Raw genomic sequence first — 19,397 nt, 5'->3', positions numbered from 1 at the left:
GTCTCTCAGTTTGCAGCTTCAGTACTCTCAGTATTATCACCCGAGTACTCCTCCAGCATTGCTGCTGTCAGAATATCAACAGTGAAAAAACAAACAACAAATATTCTTTTCATAACACATTTCCACTGCCATCCTGTCAATCCTCTAAGGATTAGCAACGGTTGTTACAAAAAAGCCCTGCAGGTTTTATCAGCTGAGAAGTAAACTAATAACCCAAAACATCTGAAGAAGTGATGATTAATGACATTTTGTGGTTTTCTGATGCAAGACAGAGTATTAAAAACTGTATACAGACACTGCAGATCCACATCCCCTGACTCTCTAAGAAGAGTCTGCTCTTATGGATCATGCTTTCAAAACCAAACTACACTGCTGGGAGTCTACTCTGCATAATGCAGCACATCACAGAAGAAAACAGACGGGCAGGAAGAGGTGAGCAAGGATTGAAAGAAAAATAAATACCTTTTGACATTGCCTTTTCATTTGAAAAGAACACTAATAACTCTGCAAGATTCCCAGGGTTTCCTGCATAAACACCCATAACTCCTCTAGGTTTCACTAGCTAATTGGAAGGCAGGGGTAGGGTTGAAAAGTGGAAAGTCCTAAACCCATTAATTAGTTAAACAGGATGTGGATAAAATCTCAACAGTGCATGAATGTGTCACAGTACTGTTACACAAGGTAATTCCAGACCATGACATTTATCACCAATTTACCTCAACATATGTGTTGCGGTGTGAAGCAATATCCTGTCCCAGTTTTTCAGGTGTGCCAACTTCTTCCTTCCCCTCCCCCTTGCCCCCTTCCTAAATGCTGTCCGTCAAGTTCTACATACCAGCAAGTGCGTCGTGTGATTGGCAGAAGTTCAAAAGATGCTTCTCAGACCTGGGGTCATTGGCCTGTCCAGGTGTCATTGTCCCCTGAGACCCTCCCCCTCCCACCTGGTTGGTGGCTCACCTATCCTTTCCCTCCCCCCGCCCTGTGAGCTTAAAAGTCACGGAGACATGCGGTCGGTATTCTGTTGGAGCTGTTACCAAGATTCAGAGCTCTGTGACCCTGGAATAAAACTCTACATTTAACCCTCCCGCAGAATCCGCTCTCTTTCCTCTTCACCATTGCCTGAACCTTTTCCACTAGAGGTAAACTGAGTTTCTAACATGCTTGGACTCATTCCAAGTGCCTAACTGCAACTTCCAGCCAGCCAAAGGTGTCTCTGAGGTGAAACTCCACAGCTGTTGCCTTTGGTCCAGAGCACTAGGGCCGGACGAGCCCAGGCACATTCCACCCAGCAATATTGGGATTTTATTTCAATACACATGGATCAAAATTCCTGAAGTCCTCAGGTCTCAACATCAACTTTCAGCTGTCACTGTCACCAATTCCTGACACCAGTACACAATTAACAGCAATTGATTAAAAACTCAGAGAGAAATGTCAGCAACTGTTGAGCAGCCCCTGTTAGCAGCATAAATGCCACAGAAAGCCCCCATCAGCCTCCTAACTGCAAGTTATTCACATCACCTGTAGGGTAAGAAACCAGCACAATTTACAAGATTATACTTCAAGGCTCTTTCCAGTGATTCTTTTTATGATGCAGTCTCCACAACAGTTGTACTGTACCCCACAAACCGCGGGAAGAGAAGGAACCACAAAATTCAGCTCCTCAAATCAGTCACAATTTCTTCTGACACAGAGGCACAGTTACACATTCAGATGTGAATCCCAGTCACACTGTAAACTAAAAAGTAATTGAATGTGAAAACTAACCGCTCAAAGTAGAAAATCCCTGCAAAGATATGTTAAGTGAAATGACTCAGAGAAGAAATTTCACCTTATTACGCAGCACTTAAGTCATTATTCAGGTTATCCTACAAGTCTCTCATTCCTTAGGGATTCATATTCCTGAAAAAGAATCAGTGCAAAAATAAAGAGCCTGTGAACTACCACCAGTCAGAATGACAGTGCTGCCATGCAGATCTGCTGACATTATGAAACAGCTGCAAATAATGAAGCCAAGAAAGCAAAGCAAGAGCTCCACATTCTTCTAATTTCACACTAGCTAAGAAATCAAAAGAAGCAATCTGAAGTCTCTGAAAAAGCCTCTGTTTATCACTGTCCAGTGTTTCTTCCAGCTGAATTTCACAGAATTTTCACTGAGGATCACAAGGACATCTGTTTCACAGCTGGAAAACATGTTCTCCTCTCAGAGTCTGTCAGTTCCTAGTTTCGATCACTTGTGGCACTCAGAGCCAGGATCCTCACTCCAGTGGGCTCCCTGTTTCTCAGTCACCAGCTTGATGAAGTAGCTGTGACTCGCATACAGCTCAAGCTTCTCACTAATGTCAACCCACTTCACCACTCCAGCATCATCACCTGCTTCCAGAGGCAAATTATCCATTGTCTCACCTGTTCACAAAAAGACAGAACACGCTATTGCATCTTTTCTTCCTGCTTTTTCCCTTCTCACATCCTATTAATTCTGCCTTTCCACAATGCTCCTTCACAGGTAGCAACTTTCAATGGCTTCTCAGAGAAAAAACAATTAAATCTCTCACTGATTCTGTGCCATAAACCTTTTTCAGACTTGCACTACTTTAAGGCAAATCTGAATGGCAGAAATGGTGTTAACACCCTATCATCATTCCTAGGATATCACCAGCAGCATGAAAAGTTACTGGAAACCATCATGACAACATGTACTTATTACCCCAAGTTTAGCCAATACATCTGCCTGGATTTTTGCTTGTTTGCTTAATATTTGACTGCTCCTTTTCTCACATACTATTCTACAGGACAAACTGAATTCTGAAACTTATATACAGTCATGAAAAAAAAAATGAAAATTTTATGGAAGGCCCCAAAATAAAAAATACTAGTTTTTAAAAGGGGATGCTGTTGCTTCTGAATTGCTTTTTTTCTCCAAGTTTTCACTCTGTTTTTAAAAAGAATCTCAGGACTTCATAGACAACAACCAAGGAAATGCTTTTCTCTTCTGTATTGGAAACAGAGGCCAAAGATACACTATCTCCACTACTTTGGGGGACTAATAAATCTAGGACCAGTGACATGAGAAACTTCACAACTGGCACCTACTATCCCAAATTCAGTGGAAATGTCATTGCATGAAGTCTCTGGCTTGAACACATCAGAAGCATTTAAGTAGATTGATTTATCTTACAGGTGAAAAATGGGAGTCCAAGATAACAGATCAATTTAAGAATCTAGTCCCATATTTTACACCTGACTTTCATGCTCCCCTGATTTCATTGCCATTCTCAGCTCAACAACAGCCCCAATTTCAAACCAACATATGGAGTAAAAGGCAAGTAAAAGCATGCCTGGAGATATTTACCTGTTTCATCATGATAGTTCACAGCCTCTGTCTCCATCCAGGCATTATCAGTGTTACGAGGGTCATCCACATATCCTCTGTACACCTACAAGGCCCCGAACAAACCAGAACAAGCTCAGTGTCAAAACAAACAAGGTGGAATCAGTCATACTTTTTTCTTTCCCTCTAAGACATTTGCCCTTACAGAGTTTTCAACAGTCCCTTCAATTTTCTACACCCCAAGAAGATGAGCATCACAACATATTTTCATTTCACCTGCACTTCTTCAGGCTTTATACAGCTATGAGTTACATGTACAGCTCAAAAGGCTACCACAAGAGACACAGAGCTCACCACAAAGTGTTCCTGGCTGAACAGCTTCTGGAGCTGCTTCTCCAGTTTTGCTTTCTCCTCAGGTGATTTCTGCAGAGAGTTCAAGGCCTCCTCCTCAAATTCTCTCTTCAGAGTAGCAGTGATCTTTTCCCCTGGGTCTACCATCCCCTTAGAGGGGGGGAAACAAATAAACAAAAAAATGCTATCCCTCAGATTCTACACATTTTAACTCCTAGCTCTTAGTATATTACATCCACTTGCATCACACATGTGCCATATCTGTCTCATGGCTTCACCAGCAGGGAAATGCCAGCTGCCTCTGAAGCTTTGCCCTTACCCCTGGAATGGCCCACTCCCCACAGTCTCTCCTCTTGATGGCTACAAACTGCAAGATGTTCTTGCCAGAAACTGGATGAGCAACTTTATTGCCACTTCCATCCCTTTTCCACCTGCAGAAAATGATAAACAAGAATATGTTTTGCTGTTTCTTGACACCTGGGCCTGAGAGAGGAAGAGCAAGGCACTGCAACTTGTGTGGTGACGAACAAAGCAGAGAATGAACAGCTGGGGCAACCAACAAAAGCCATCCAGCAGGATTGCAACCAAGGACAGAACAATGAGGGCTTTCCCCAGCCAAAAGGGCAGAAAATGCCCATAAGATATGTTTCTGCAGAGAGGCTGGTAGCAGGAGCTCCTCTGAAAGCTCTCCAAGCTGTACTGGTGCTAATTCATACTAAGAGGATGAGAATGTTTCTGCTGGAACAGAATGGTCACACAAGCTGCAGCGGCACCAGGACACAGCCACAAGCAGTCACCATCACCTTCAGTAAAGAACTAAGAACTACCAATAAGTTGTATAAACAAAACAAACAAACAAAAAAAAAACAAAACAAACAAAAAAAATTAGAGCATTCACTTGCAAGGAAGCAATTCAGTAGCATTGGTATCCTTCAGGAAAGGGGAAGAAGTGAAATGCATCAGGATGATTTTCCACAATGGTTCTGTCTTCGGCATGGCACTTTCTAGCTCACACTTCTGTTAACAACACCATCTTTTCTGAATGCTTTGTGTAAAATGGTTAGCACATACACACACACCCTGCTGGAAAAGCACATCAAAACAAAGCATACAGTGACAAAAAGAGTATCCTAATCCTACCTCCTCCTGTCATAGACTAAATCAAGTTAGTGTTTCTTACATTAGCAAAAGCAGAATGGGCTTACACATAGAAAACACACATGGAAAAAGGGCAATGAAAAGTAATATTCTGCCCAGAGAAGCAGAAAAGAAGCAAAATGCATGGGTTTTTTCTCTACTGCAGGGTACCTTGCCCCTTACCTGGTTACAACAGGATCAGCAGCATGGTTTGGTCCCCAGCGCCCTAACAATCCTCGGCCAGTGAGGCCAGTCCTTCCCACTGGATTACTGAAATAAATGCCACAGTACATGACTCATGTAGTCCTGAACTGGCTCCAACTGGAAATTAAGCCCAGCCACACCCAGCTCCTCTGATCTCTGAGGACCAGCTGAAACACAAGGGAGTTTATTTTCTGCTAAATTTCCAAACCCTTAACACATTACATGTATTTATTTCCCCACATTCAAAACAGTCTACAAAAAAATAAAAACCAAACAAAAAACCCAACCAAAACAAACTCAAAAAACACAAATTAAGATTAAATAACAAAAAAGGGAAGGACAGCAACACATATTTTGTATTAAAGCACATACATACTTTAAAGGGCAAGAGACACAACACGTGTTTCTCATTCACCAACTCAGATTCTTCAAACTAGATTCCATTTTTCACTCTTGGCTTTGTAGGTACCATGTATTGGAAGTGACAGACCTGTAAGAGCACTGAAACTACACCACTGAAATGAATATACAAACAAAAACCCCACACTCACCGGGGTCTCCCATTTTCAACCACATACAAGCCATTCAGACTCTTCCTCTCCACTTCTCCATCTCTCTCATTGAATTTGGGAGAAAAACCTTCATCACTGTGTGGGAAATAGGAATTTAACAGAGACAAATTACAAAACACAAAAGCTTATATGCCAGCCATCAGACCAGCAGCGCCCCTTTGAGTGTGCTGATGAGCAGTTTTTACTAGAACTAGAGTTGCAGGCCCTCCCTTTTCTAAAGGAGCCTATGAAGTCCTAACCTTTTCTGATTACAGTCCCTCCGTATTTAGTTCTGCAGGCAAAAGTGCAGAACTAAAGTTGCATCTCTCTCGAGCTTCACTTAGACAAAGTGTTTCAAAAGTATTTTTGTTCAGATTAGAGGTGTAGAATCACACAATCATTTTGGTTGGAAAAGACTCCAAAAATCACCAAGTTCAATGCAGCACTGCCAAGCCCACTACTAAACCATGCCCCCATGTGCCACATCCAGGTATCTTTTAAATGCCTCCAGGGAAGGTGATTCCACCAGTTCCCTAGGCAACCTGTCCCGCTGCCTGATAAACTTTTTGGTGAAGAAATTTTTCCTATTATCCAATCTAAACCTCCCCTGGCACAACATGAGGCTATTTCCTCTTGTCTTATCCCTTGTTACTCAAGGCAGAAGAACTGATACCTACATTGTTACACAGTCGCAAAAAAAAAAACCTGTGTTTCACAACCTTTCACATTTCCTGAGTCAGAGCGCTCCCTTCAAAAACTACAATTACACTTACTTTCTCCATGTTCCATCCCAACCATGATAAACAAACAAGTGTATCACTAAAATGTTCTTCAAAATTCTTAAGAATTAGACTTTTATTTAGCTCACAACACAGCATCAAAGGCTGTCCATTATTCCAATCTCAATCATCAGCTCAGTAAAATCACGTATCAAAGGCCTTCACAACAATCCAAAGTACTCAGTTCTCTAACTACCACTGTCCTTAATCTTAATTTTCACACATCACTGTAGAATCACACATCACTTCAGATGATCTTAACTCAATAAATTATTATTTCCTGCTTTCATGTTCTCAGGGGAAAAGAGCCACCATTTCAACTCACTTGATTTGGGGATCTGCCCAATTGGGTCTGGCCAAAACAGACTTTGCAGTGTACTCCACAGGATTATAATCTTCCCACTCAGTCAGCCAGCCCACTTTATCTTCAGGAACTTGGCTACGCTCAATGTGTGATCCTGGATATGGGGAGGTGAGAGCTTTTCTGTGGTGGAACTTCACGTTATAACTGTTGAACATGTTTACAGGACGAAGACAGGACCAACAGCTTGCAGATAAATTACTAAAAGAAAAAAAACCCCATCTCATTCATTACATTTTAACATGCTCTTTAATCCCCAATCTTAAAGTACAATACAGCAAGTGGAATAGACTCAGCTCTTTCACAGAATCAGTTAGGTTGGAAAAACCTTTGAGATCATTACGGCCAAACTATGAACAAATACCATCGTGTCACCTCGACCATGGTACTGGCGACACGACCATGGTACGAGTGCCACATCCAGTCTTTCCTTGAACACCTCTGGGGATGGTGATTCCACCATCCCCCTGTGCAGCCCATTCCAACGTCTAATGAAATTAGAAGAAATCCCTCCTAATATTCAACTCACGAAACGCCAGAAGTTCATAACAAAAACCTTTAACAGAAACGTGGGAAAGGGCAAAACCGCTCTCGTACTTTCCAATAATTAGACCACTTTAAGGGATAGCTCCGCTTGCCTTTCCCCCAAAGAGACATCCTAAGGGGCATCGCACACTCCGGCGCCCCGGGATCGCGGCCGAGCCATGAGGCGGCTGCTCCCGGCGGAACAGGCGCCGACCGTTGGCAGCGACACCGGGGCCCGATCCCGGCTCCCGCGGCTCCGCCACTGCCACAGCCCGCCGTACCTGTGGGCGGGGCGGCGCTGGGCAGCGCCCCGGGCCCTCACCAGGACGGAGAACGAGAGCACGACCACCACCCGAGGCAGAGCTCCGGCCGGCAGCGACATCGGCCCCGCCGCGCCCGCACCGCGAGCGATCCCGCCTCCGCCTCAGCCCCGGGGCCGGGGCCGGACCGATGCGCTGGACCGGCGATGCGAGGCAGCCCGCTGCAGGATGCCACTTCTTGATCCCGCTCCGGGATGCCGCCCCTTGATCCCGCTTCTTGCCGCCTCGCGCTTGTGCAAGCTGGCCCCCCCTTGGCGGGAGCGGCATCAAGGGCAGCGCCTGGTGCCGGCTCTGGCTGGGGCGGAGCTCCGTCCTCAGAGCAGCCCCGCAGTGCCGGGCCGTGCACTGGCACTCAGGAAAGGGTTGGTATTGGCTGCCGCTGGGCAGCGCTCCCACAGCACCAGCGCTGTGTCCCCAGTATTCCCAGCCATATCAGTGGGCAAGATCCTGGGAGGGAACACAACCAGGCCAGCTGACTCAAACCGACCAAAGGGTTATTCTATGCCACATGATGTCAGCTCAGACATAAAACATAAGGAAAGGAAGGGAATGGAGGGCATTCGTTATTTAGTGTTTGCCCTCCGGACAGACCGATGTGCGTGCGGAAGCCCTGCATCCCGCGGGGAAGTAGAGAATAACCTTTTCTCTTTTATATCTTTTACTTTAATCAACTACCTTATCCCAACGTAGGAGTCTTCATTTCCCATGTCATTGTCCTCCCCTGTGGAACCCGGAAGAGGAACCGACAGCGCGATTCGGAGCGCAACCAGCCCCACGCGGCCGGCCCCGACACGCCCACGGCCTTGCACCGCCCACAGCCACGACACCGCCCACAGCCACGACACCGCCCACAGCCACGCTCTGATTGGGCGCGGAACCCCAGAGGCGCGGCCTCGGCAGGCTGTGGGGCAGGCGGTGTTGGCGGCTACAGCGCAGTTCGGGCTCCAGAGGAGCTCCAGGAAAATAATGAATCTGTTCCTGGAGCTTCTCCTGTTCCTGGCCACGCTTCTCTACTCCTACCTGGAGGCTTTTGTGAAGCTGTTCGTGCCTGTGAGGAGAAAGTCTCTCGGCGGGGAGCTGGTGCTCATCACGGGCGCTGGCCATGGCGTCGGGAGAGCGACCGCCTTGGAGTTCGCCAGGCGCCAGAGCAGGCTGGTTCTGTGGGACATCAATAAGGTAATGGACACACTCATGTCCTCACTCCGTGTGAGCTCCGAGTCCATGGGGCATTTAGGGGCGTAAGAAGGGCAGCACCACATTGCACCCTCATCGCCCAGCCCCTTCCAGCCCGTTCCCATCGACTCCCGCTTGGCTCCTCCGGCTGGGACGCTGAGCGCCAGGAGAGGGTTTGGCGCCACTTGCAGCAGAGGATGTGGGGCTCTGGTCCCACAGTCACTCGGTGCTACTCGGGAGGGAGCAGGCAACACCCGGCAGAGCACCAGCGAGAGGGAAAGAAGTGCCCGGGAAGCTGCTGGTGGAGCTGCTGCCTGGGCTGACAGAGAAAGCCCTCTGATACCAGAAGGCTCCTTTGCAAAGAGGAACAGGTCTGCCTTCACTTGTTCTCTCTGTGGCCTCGGGTGTTTTGTGTGCATTGCTGGGAGATGTGTTTTCTCTGCACTCTCACCAGCAGCATCCCTGTGCCGGGCTGTAAGTGAGCCTGACTGCCCTCTGGGCAACTGCACGTGTAGATGGCACTTCTCTAAATGTTTACACCCGCCCAAGCTCTTTATTTCAGATTATTTGAATGGAATGGAAAAACGCCGTGGCAAGTGGAGGATGGGCAGATACAAACATGCAGCATAGCATTCAGAAGGAATCCAGGCCAAGTGCTGGGTGTAGGTGCAGCAGGGTGGGTGAGAGGCTGTGTTTCCTCTTTATGACACACTGGGTCCGCAAAGGAGTTCATCATGGAGCTGCAAAACAGAACCCAGCTCTCCACAAACAAAAAGACATCAAACCTGAGGCAAGCTGAGTGAGAGGATGGATAAACAGGGAAGATAATGTTGAACATTTTCAGTGTCTGTTCATGGTACCCATTATGCCTAAGACCAGACATTGGAGGGGTGGGAGGAGGCATGGCACTGCTCTCACAAAGTGTACAGGGCTGTGAGTGAAACAGAGAATTGTTCATGTTCACTGGATGGAATGAGGAGATTTAGGTATAAATTTAGTAGCGAGCAACACCTGGCTTTAGTGCTGGGAAGTAGATTGTAATGCTGGGAAGTAGATTGTAAGCATGAGTGTCAGCAGGAACTGAAATACAGTATCAAGGGAGGTTGTGGATTCCAGAGGATTTAGGAGTATGCTCCTCCAACCCAAGTGCCTTGACGAGTCCTCCTTCTTGGGGGCTCTCAGCATTAAACAGCAGCTGGTGTTGAGGACAGCTTCCCAGTCACCCACCAGAGGGACTGCTGAGTTGTCCCAGGCTATTTGTAACCTAGAGCTGTTCACTGTACAGGTTCCACTGGCATGGCCTTCTGGCACCTGGGAACAGGGATACAACAAAGTCACTTCTGCTCTGGCTTAACGAGTTGATGTAATGACTTCAGGGAACTTCTGACCTGTGTGTATCAAAGGTCATTTTGAAATTAAAATCTTTGTACATTGTGAACTATGGAGGGCACCTCTCTTCTCACACCCAGCATATAAGTACAGAAACACATATGTTATGGACTTGGTTCGGTTAGTTTTGGGAAAAGAGGGTGTTTGTTATGGATGGGTTTGATGTGGATGGTCCAGGATTTGGTGGCGGCAAACGGGCAAACCAGGGCGAAGGGTGATTGGACAAAGACACCAACCAATCATTCGACGCCCTGAGGAAATGATTGGCCCAGAATGAACCCCGTTAAGGGCCAATTGGGGCCCTGAAATTCCACCAATCGGGGCAAGGATCCAAATCCCACCAATCCTGGGCCAAAGGGTGTTATAAAGGGAGGTGTTTTCAGTTGGGCAGGGTTCTTTTCTGTTCTGGGAGTAGAGAGAGCTGCTTGTGAGGGAGAGAACCCAGCGTGTTCTGTACACGTTGTCATTTTGAGCTGTTGTGAGGGGGTCCAAGCCTGTCTTGGACCCTCCGTTCTTTCTGGTTAATTTTTTTTAAAATAAATGGGAGCCTTTTTCGTCCCCTTTTGAAATCTGGCCTCGTTCGTTCATAACACATAGAGCCGGTTTTCGTATCTCAGGGTGTCAGCCAGGCCTGTATTTTATGAGCTATTTACATTCACAGTGCTGCCTGCTGTGCTATGATAGGAAGCGTGTGCCCCCTTTCTTCAGCCTTGCTCTGTCTGCCTTACCAAGCCAAACTCACACTTGTTGCCACCCTACCTTTCTGGCTGTCACTACATGCAGATCCTAAATTTAATGCTGAAATGCCTGTCCTCTCAGCAAAACCATCTACAGCTCTTTCCTTGGGTAGCCATGAACTGTTCTGGGGTTGGGCAATGGTTGCTCAATCCAGGAACAACTTCAGCTTCTGCTGCTCAGCTGTGGTGAGGGGACAGCTGTGCACAGTGTCTTTCTCTTTGCCTCTTCCAGCACGGGGTTGAGGAGACGGCGGCAGAATGCCAGAAGCTGGGAGCCACTGTTCAAACCTTCGTGGTGGACTGCAGCAAACGGGAGGAGATCTACAGCGCTGCAGACAAGGTGGGGTAGTCTCGTTGCAACAGGCCCCCAGCCGGATAATAATTGACACTGAATCCATGATTCATAGAAGGCTGATCAATCTCTTTATTATATTATTATAATTATTAAGAAAACCATTGCTTTTAGAGACAGTTATGATACAGTTAGACCTAATTGGTCCTCCAATCCAAACACCGTCAATATTGGCTAATTAAGAAACCACCCTTTGGTAAACAAATCTCAATAACACATTCCACATGATCACAACATGTCCAGCAAGTGAAGATAAGAATTGTTTCCCATTCTTTTCTCTGATCTTCTCACAGTCTTCCCCAGAAAGGCCTGGGAAAGTTATATGTTGCTCTCTGTGGCCAGAGAGCTGCTGCCACAGGGCAGCAGGGGCATGGCCAAAGGCTTTCCCGACCATGCTTTATTTTCAGAGAAGGCAGGAAAACTAGAGAAGACGTGTTGCACACAAATCCTGCCAAGCCCCTGGAAGCCCTCCATTCCTCGCTGCTTTCTGGACACAGAGTGCTGTAGCATTTCCAAGATCACAGCCAGTCTCGTCCTGTTTGGGAGGCTCCAGCATATCACATCCTCTTGCCAAGTTTGCTCTCTAGGGTTCCAGCCTGTGAAGGAGCATAGCACTGAGAACATAATGAAACATTTTTTTTGTAATGGCTGTGGTCCAACTGCCTCAAAACAGTCTGTACCTCTTTGGTCCCGAGTGTTGGACAATACCCTTTTCCTGACCCCGAGATGGGGCAACTGAGAGTCGTTTTAAAAACTTTTATTCTATTTTCAGTCTTAGGAGAAGGGTGAGACAATAGAGATCTTATAATTCTCGCCATCACAATCAGAAGCTGACTATTTCCTAATTGCAATATACTATAAGTGTTTCTTGACCTATCAGCTTTTTGCCATGCCGTGCTGTAGATGCCTTAAAGTCAGTCATCTAAAACTACCCCTCGTGGGTCCCAATACAATCCATAATTTATAGTTCTCTTTCGCCAAAGTATCTAGTCTTATTTGCAAGGCCATCTTTTGAAGCTTTTTCTAGCTCCATTTCTCTCTCAACAATATCTCTCCTATTCCATGGCATTTCTAAGTCAGCATTTCTTGTCCAGTTTGCGTACGGATGCATACTGTATGGACCTTCTGCCAGGCCCTGAGAACTCTCTACAAATCCATTTCCCACACCAATTGTGACTACATGGTCCAAACTGTGCACAGTTTGTGGAACACAATAAATACTGGCATTAATGAATGGGGAAGAATCAGATCTAAACTAGATTCCATGACTCTACTGCAAAGTTCCTGCCACATCTGGAAATGTATTATGATCTCCCTCTCCCTTGAAGATGCAATGTTAAGAATTTAATTCCGGTTCATCTTCCCCACCCTTACTTTTTTTTTCCCTCCTGAGTGACAGACACAATTTTGGGCTTTTGCTTTCTCGCCAAAAGGTGAAGAAGGATATTGGGGATGTGACTATCCTGGTGAACAATGTCGGTGTGATTACAGCTGCCGACTTTCTCTCGACTCAGGACCACCAGATAGAAAGGATGTTTGAAGTCAACATTCTGGGTCACATGTGGGTAAGGGCCACTACCGTCTATATATATACACAGTTTTTTGAGAGTGTCAGTGAGGACGCATATTTAGACCAACCATTATTAGCAGTGAAATTACCAAATGAATTGTTACAGCACTGGGGCACTCAAGCAGACTGTGTGCTGGGAAACTGGAATGGCTTCTCGCTGATGTGAGCTGGCTAGTGACAGCCACATCTGCAGCACGCACAGAAAGCCTCTGTCAGAGGTGTCGTGGGGCTGACAGGGTGGGAGGGTTTCAGCAGTACTTGTTTGTGGCAGAAGAAAAGAGAAGCCATAGATTGACAAGTGGTTTATTGTACGTGCTGGGGGGTGAGACCCTGCCAGCATTTCTGATGACACCTGAAACCTTAAAGGCAGCAAAGATGTGAAAACCATCTCCTGTTTATAGTCAACTGCTGAAGCCTTTGGAGAGCAGGTTGCCAGCTGCACCACTGGTCAGAGAGCAGGTATCCCTGTGGCTCTGGGAATCTGAGGTGCTATGCAGCACATAGCTTTAGGGATAGCTTAGGCCACCTAGTGAATAACATTGAGGGTCAGTGGTTAGTATGCCTAAGAAAACAATGTTCTTTTCCTCCTTCCTGTCCCCTGTGTTTTGCCTCTTGGTTTAATGACTTCCAAGACCACGAGAGCTTTCCTGCCAGTCATGATGAACAACAACTATGGGCACATTGTCACGGTGGCTTCAGCAGCAGGTCATTTTGTGACTCCTTTCATGGTGGCATATTGGTAAGTCATTTTGAAATCAGCTTGCTTAATTTTTAAAAATTTTAATTGCACCTTTTCCATCAGGAAGTACCAAGTAACGAGCTCTAACTGAATCGTGAGCAATGTCTGTATGAAAGAACAGTCATGTGATATCTGGTTTTTTTGGAATTAATTAAAACTTATGGCCCACACCTATTTCTGTGGCAGGTCGTTCCTCCTCTACATTTTGCTTCCATAATATCCCACTATTTCAAAGCACACACAGTTGATTTGACATGGTCCTGTGTGGTACAATAAGTACTCAAAGGTAATCTCCATTTCTACCCTGCCCATCCTTCCTAATTTCAGACATTCATGATGCATTCCTTCTAAGAATCTTCTCTCATGGGAAAAATTGGATGTGCATCAATTGACGCACACTAGTTAATGTTTTCTAAGATTTCCTGATGTCTTCATCTCTGCTTTGTTTGCCTATTCACACCCTGTCTGCTTTCCACAATTACTCCACAAGTTTCAATATCTTATCTAGCACTACAATCTGGCATACGGAAAGTTAATATAGTCCTTGCTCTGCCTCTCAGCTGGATTATATTATTTGGAGGTTTTTGCATCCTACCCTGTACTGTGTGTGTATGATTTGTTTAGGCCATTTGCAGTGGTAGAAAGGTGGAAATAGGATTTCTGCCTTCTCATTTGTGCTTTCTCCCTTTCTGCAGCTCAAGCAAGTTTGCTGCAGTTGGATTTCATAAAGCTCTGACAGAGGAGCTGTCTGCCCTTGGAAAGAATGGAATAAAAACAACATGCCTTTGTCCAGTTTTTATAAATACTGGATTTGTCAAAAACCCCAGTACAAGGTAACTCTCAATCCTCTGCATTCCTGTGTTTCCTTCTTTGCATCAAGGCACTGTATATTATCCCCAGCTTTAGGCCTCTGTTCCAACTGGCACTATTACAACAGTTTGTATCATTCACTGAAGAAAATCTGCAGTGTCCTTTAACCCATGTAATTGTTGCATTTGAATTACCTGAGTTTGTACACTTATGAAGCCTCCTAGATCAGCTGGTACCACCCCTTTTTATCACTGCAGCTCTTATGTGTTTGCTTTCCTGTGTAGGCTTGGAAAGATTTTGGAGATTGAAGAAGTCGTACAGGCTTTGATGGAAGGAATAGTGACCAACCATAAAATGGTTTTCATTCCACCACAGCTAAACATTGCTTTGCTTTCTGAAATGTAAGTACAAAGCAAAATTAAACAATGGATGTGGAAACAACAATACTACCTGAGTATACAAGGTTCAAACTTGTAACCTCTGAGTCAGCAGAAGTTCCAGAAAGAGCTGAGGACCTGCTGCTTATTAGTGTTTTTTCTTTATGTCAGCACTGAGGCCACAGAGGCTGAGAACATTGCTTCAAAAGGACTGTACTGCTCTCTGCTATGTAAAGCAAGATTTATCGTCCCACACTACCTAATTATCCAGTGCAGCTGTTCTGTTGAGGAGGTGTTTTTACCAGAGCTTCAGTTCCAAATCTGGAATTTATATCTGAACAACTAAGTTAGATTCCCAGTTAAATCCTATAGTATCTCATGAAATACTTGGTAGTTTCTTGTTTCTTGTTGATAAACCAAACACCAGACAGCAGTAAAAATATTTTAAATCCTTTTGCCACTCCAAGAGCTGCTTGTTGAGAGTGTAAGTCTGCAGAAGCATAGGCAAGTCAAAACTGATGCTGTCAAAGCACTTAGAATAGCTTTTTTGTCATAATTTAGGACAGGGGGATAAAGAGACAAAGCTCTTTAAAAGGAGGAAGCTTAGGAGTGAAAACTGTACTTCAGTTTTAAAATCTCATCCTTCCACAGGCATACTGCTTTCAGAGCATGTAATACTCACCTACATCTGTACAATATTGAAACTTCCTGGATCCTGCAGCAATACTGCAGTTCACATACTGCCCACCGATACCTGGCTTTGGAATTGTCCTAAAAGGCCAAGAATGGACTCTAATTAGTCAGAGATTGGTGAGAGCTATGGAAACAATGCCCAGTTTGATACATAGTCTCAGTTCATATGTGTGCATGCATTCTGCTGTCAGACCAGCTCTTCCCTCCCCTGCAGTGACACTTTTCCCATAATTTAAGTTTCTATCCCACTTTTTAATTTCATGTTACTGTCTCTTCCAGGGTGTTTCCAGAACGTGCCCTGAACCTTCTGAAGAAGATGACCATTCCAAAGTTTGATGCAGTCATTGGGCAGAGAAGCACACAGTGAAAAGCAAGAATTGATTCTCATTTTCCAGAGGCACCAGTGAAAAGAGAACATGTGCTGAGCATAATTCAGCTGCCTTGATTTGGAACAGAGCTCAAGCGGGTGCTTCCAGGCCACCATTCCCAGGCACACCTAAGGGCTTGGGCTTATCTCACACCTGCAGCTAGAACACACCTGCATAACAGGGTGTAATAATAGCAGGCTGCATAATAGCAAAGCACTGATGCGGCTCTAGAAGGGCTGCATTGAATGTATATCCCGTCACCTTTGTCTCATTGTGCTGGGGCAGGCAGGATGCCCACAAAGATCATGTTTGGGACAACATAGCTCCTTAGTTGAGTGCAAAGGGATTGCCTGAAAACATGTTAATCTGGACTCATCCCTGAGCAAAAGCATCTTGCAAGAAGCAATTTATAGAGGAGGTGGGTGGCCTGTTTCATCTCATTTAATAATTTTAAGTTTAAAAAAATGTGCTCTGATGAACACTTAAAGTTTCATGTGCATTTATAATGAGCATTATTGAATTATTTGTATTATTGAAATAATACAGTCTTATTAGTAATGTAATGCCTAATTACAACATTTATCAATTATGCATTAGCACCACGAACACTCCATGTTACAAATAAATACATTTTACTAACCCAAAGGTTTCTCTCAGCAATGAAAGTGGTATCCAGGTCCAGCACCAGTGGAGCACATGCCGCAGTGCTGAAAGGATCAGCCAGAGTCTGCCAAACACCAGCCCAGGCTGCAGGGATGAGCCAGACCCCAGGAACATGGGGAAGCCACATCAGAATCAGTCAGGTACAGCGCCAGGCAGTGAAACCCATGTAGGGGCCAGGGCTTAAAGGCAGTGCCAGGGCAGGGGGTGCAGGGGAAGGCTCCAGAGGAGCCTTCACACAGCTCCTCATAACCAGCCAGGGGCTTGCTCTGATGGCACAGGAGGTGAAACCCCTGAAGGTCTTTGGCCTGGGGTCCAAGAGAGCAGCAGCTGCTGACACACGGGTCAAAGACCCCTCCGGGACACAGAGGATCTATGCACCCACTTGTGCAACTCCTGCTGCAGGCACTGCTGCAGGCACTGCTGGCCCACAGCCATCCCAGTCAGGCCTGAATGCACTGCCACCTTTGGCACAGTTGGAATCTGTCCTGTTCACCTGAGCCTTTCAAGTTGTTCTGTAAACAGGTTCTTCAGAAAAGGGAGAGCCCTCACCACCCAGCCCCTCCTCCTCTTAGCTGGCAACAGGTAGAAGCACTGTTGACAGTTTCAATAACACACAACTGTTTTCCTTTTTGCTCATGGAACATTCATGTAACAGGACACTTCCAGCTTCAGTTCTTGTGATTCACAGTGCAAGATTCCTGTAGCTGAGACAGGAATGGAATAAAGGGGGTTCACAAAATTCAGGACATTAAAAGAAATGTTATAAGCCAATCAAAGAATACTTAGGCACAGTTTCCATTTAAAAACCAAGCCAAAAAGAAGCAGGGTTACATCCCTGCTTCTTTTTGAGTTGCATATTGCCCTCTTGCTACCATGACAGTCCTGTAACATGTGAGACACTTGAAGCCACATCAGTGTAGCTTTTTGATTATGTTCACTTTCACCTATTCTTACCTAGTGAGGAGTCAAAAAGTCTAAAAATACAGGTGCTTCAAAAGTTCAAAAGATCTGTCAGAGCAAGCAGCATACCAGCTAAAATGTTTTTGCTTAGCCTTCACTGGAACATAAGAGCTAAATCACTACTTTACAGATTTGTTGGTATTTACCAGTTGTCTCTTGTATGGCTGGCAGGCTTTCTTAACTTTCCACCCAGCTTAGTCTCTCTTTCTACCCACCTTCCACATTTCTTCTGTTTCGTGACTTGAATTCTTGCTCAAAGGAGTCACAGTCCAGTGACTCCACAGAAAAAAGCTTTAAAAGACCCTGGAGAAAAGTCAACATTTGATGACTTGGCCCTTTTCTTAGACTAGGGAAGGACTGGTTTCAGTAGGAGGCGTCAGACAAGATGCTTGGCTTCTCCTGGCACACCATTCCCACTAGCCCATTTAGATTCTGATGGCAGCATTAAATTGGAACAGAAGTCCATCCAGGGGATTACAGTGCTCTTCTGCAGAGTCTGTTTCTTAGCACCCTTGCTCCTAAGGAAGGGGAGACTGTAGTGATTCCTGCTTTGCCAGATCTAGTCCAGGGTCTCAGAGCCCAGAGGAATTACTGGGCAAGGCAAGTTGTGCAGTACTCTGTGTGTGGCTGTGGTTCTGTTCTGTGTCTTCTATGGCTGCAAATCTTTTGCTTGGCATAAAGAAACCTATGCAAAAGCAAGGATTTCAGCCTTCATCTCCTGAACACCAGTGACAGAATTAGGGCACCAAGCCTTCCAGGCTCCTCAGTTCTCTTTCTGGCCACAACAGTCAACTGAAGCTCAGCCCAGACTCTGGTCACGCATAGGTGCCCAGCAGGAGTCCAAGTGAGTAGCTTTCATGCAGCCCCCTACAGCTAAGTCCCAAATTTGAAGAGTGGTACCTCACACCCTGGCCTAAGGACTCCGTATGAGTCAGGTTAGTGACTCTGGCCCTGTGCTTTGCCTCCTGCTGAGATGTCTCTTGTGCTTCCATGTCCTCCCTGCCTCCTCTTCCTTGGCCCCAGCACTGACTGGAGCCCTGTGCCAGGAAAAGGACAGCACCACTGAGCTGTGTAGTTGGGGTCTGGCCCAAATGCTGATGTGTTAATTAAGCAGAGAACCAGGTTCCAAGAGAAAAATAGGAAGCACCTAGCTCGAAATCTCTGTGCTGAAACTGACCCAGTCTCCCACAGACAAGGTGAGCTGCAGCCAAACCACCAGGGCAAAAATAATACTTTTAAAAAACTGTAGTATTAACTGGACATGATTTTGGTCAGTTGTTAGATGTTTGTGTACCCTTCACTCTTCCCCAACAGCTCAAAAATATCCTTGAATAAAATTATGAACATGACTACGATAGATCAGATTTTTTAACTGAAAAGTAAAGGAGTAAGGTCAGCAATCCTTTCCAGGAAGGCCATGAATTACATTGATAGAGCTGGAAGAAACACCTGAAAGTACTTTTCTCCGATTTCCTATAAGCATTCCTGATCTGCTTAAGGCTCTAGAAACTCCATTACATATAAGTGAGTCGAATGGTGAGTTATGTGATTTAGACTAAATTAAATAAAAATATTCCAATTCATGCAATTTAATGCCATTTTTCAAAGGACTTATGTAAACTAAGCGGCTGCAGCATAAGATGGAAGGTCTCAGTATGGATAACTAAATAAAAAACATAGTAAGACGAACAGCTAGGCAAGAGCTCACCTGTCGAGTTCCAGAAGTTGAAAGGACTTGTCTCATTCAGCTTTCCTTAAGGGACCTGGAAGAGGATGGTGGGGGACAAAGCCTGCTGACCAGGCAGGCTTTGCAGAGATGCAATGGAAAGAAGGGCCATGAAGAAAAGTCAAGGACCTTATGGCATGAGCAACTTGACAGGGGCAAAGAACAAAAATTGAACAGAATTACAATACAGAGTAGAATGGACCTTCAAGATGCTTCTGCCAGTAAACAGGATGAGCAATTTTATTGGAAATGGACTTCCGTCCATTTTCCACCTTCAGCAA

At 45.4% G+C, this 19,397-nt stretch overlaps 2 protein-coding genes across 22 annotated transcripts in view; one reads left to right on the top strand and one right to left on the bottom strand.

The window, feature by feature from the left end:
• Positions 1-8,381, bottom strand: part of NUDT9 (nudix hydrolase 9) — a 53,454-nt gene extending 45,073 nt beyond the window's left edge. For 5 of the 18 annotated variants that reach the window (XM_059843872.1, XM_059843876.1, XM_059843873.1 and 2 more), the window contains exons 1-7: positions 7,521-7,871; positions 6,679-6,915; positions 5,575-5,670; positions 5,003-5,089; positions 4,002-4,113; positions 3,686-3,832; positions 3,353-3,437 (exon numbers count right to left, since the gene is read on the bottom strand). In XM_059843872.1, the coding sequence (XP_059699855.1) occupies positions 3,353-3,437; positions 3,686-3,832; positions 4,002-4,113; positions 5,003-5,089; positions 5,575-5,670; positions 6,679-6,915; positions 7,521-7,621 (865 nt within the window). In that variant the 5' untranslated portion in view covers positions 7,622-7,871. Of the gene's footprint in view, positions 1-1,554; positions 2,407-3,352; positions 3,438-3,685; positions 3,833-4,001; positions 4,114-5,002; positions 5,090-5,574; positions 5,671-6,678; positions 6,916-7,520; positions 8,154-8,234 lie in introns of those variants that run through there. The other 13 variants (XR_009486143.1, XM_059843879.1, XM_059843862.1 and 10 more) reach the window with 10 other exon arrangements.
• A 55-nt stretch (positions 8,382-8,436) lies between these two features.
• On the top strand, positions 8,437-16,412 carry LOC132326117 (estradiol 17-beta-dehydrogenase 11-like). Of its 4 annotated transcripts, none has more exons than XM_059843883.1 (8): positions 8,437-8,735; positions 11,091-11,198; positions 12,644-12,775; positions 13,413-13,519; positions 14,215-14,352; positions 14,614-14,730; positions 15,358-15,516; positions 15,679-16,412. In XM_059843883.1, exons 1-7 carry the CDS (start codon positions 8,526-8,528, stop codon positions 15,479-15,481), a joined length of 936 nt encoding a protein of 311 aa, XP_059699866.1. In that variant the 5' UTR covers positions 8,437-8,525; the 3' UTR covers positions 15,482-15,516; positions 15,679-16,412. The 4 variants fall into 4 exon arrangements, with proteins under 4 accessions (XP_059699866.1, XP_059699867.1, XP_059699869.1 ...); XM_059843886.1 differs by having other exon boundaries at positions 8,519-8,735; positions 12,610-12,775; XM_059843885.1 differs by having other exon boundaries at positions 8,519-8,735; positions 12,604-12,775.
• Positions 16,413-19,397: the final 2,985 nt, after the last annotated feature.

This window comes from Haemorhous mexicanus, chromosome 4 (genome assembly GCF_027477595.1).
Source record: "Haemorhous mexicanus isolate bHaeMex1 chromosome 4, bHaeMex1.pri, whole genome shotgun sequence".
Classification (NCBI taxonomy): Eukaryota; Metazoa; Chordata; class Aves; order Passeriformes; family Fringillidae; genus Haemorhous; species Haemorhous mexicanus.
Note: the sequence above shows the minus strand (reverse complement) of the source record. Positions and strands in the feature narration are given on the sequence as shown.

Bases quoted from the DNA above. Each gene is read 5' to 3' on its own strand.
- LOC132326117 (XM_059843883.1), top strand. From the start codon at position 8,526: ATGAATCTGTTCCTGGAGCTTCTCCTGTTCCTGGCCACGCTTCTCTAC. The intron at 8,736-11,090 runs GTAATGGACACA...TGCCTCTTCCAG, and splicing joins TTCTGTGGGACATCAATAAG to CACGGGGTTGAGGAGACGGC. The intron at 11,199-12,643 runs GTGGGGTAGTCT...TCTCGCCAAAAG, and splicing joins TCTACAGCGCTGCAGACAAG to GTGAAGAAGGATATTGGGGA.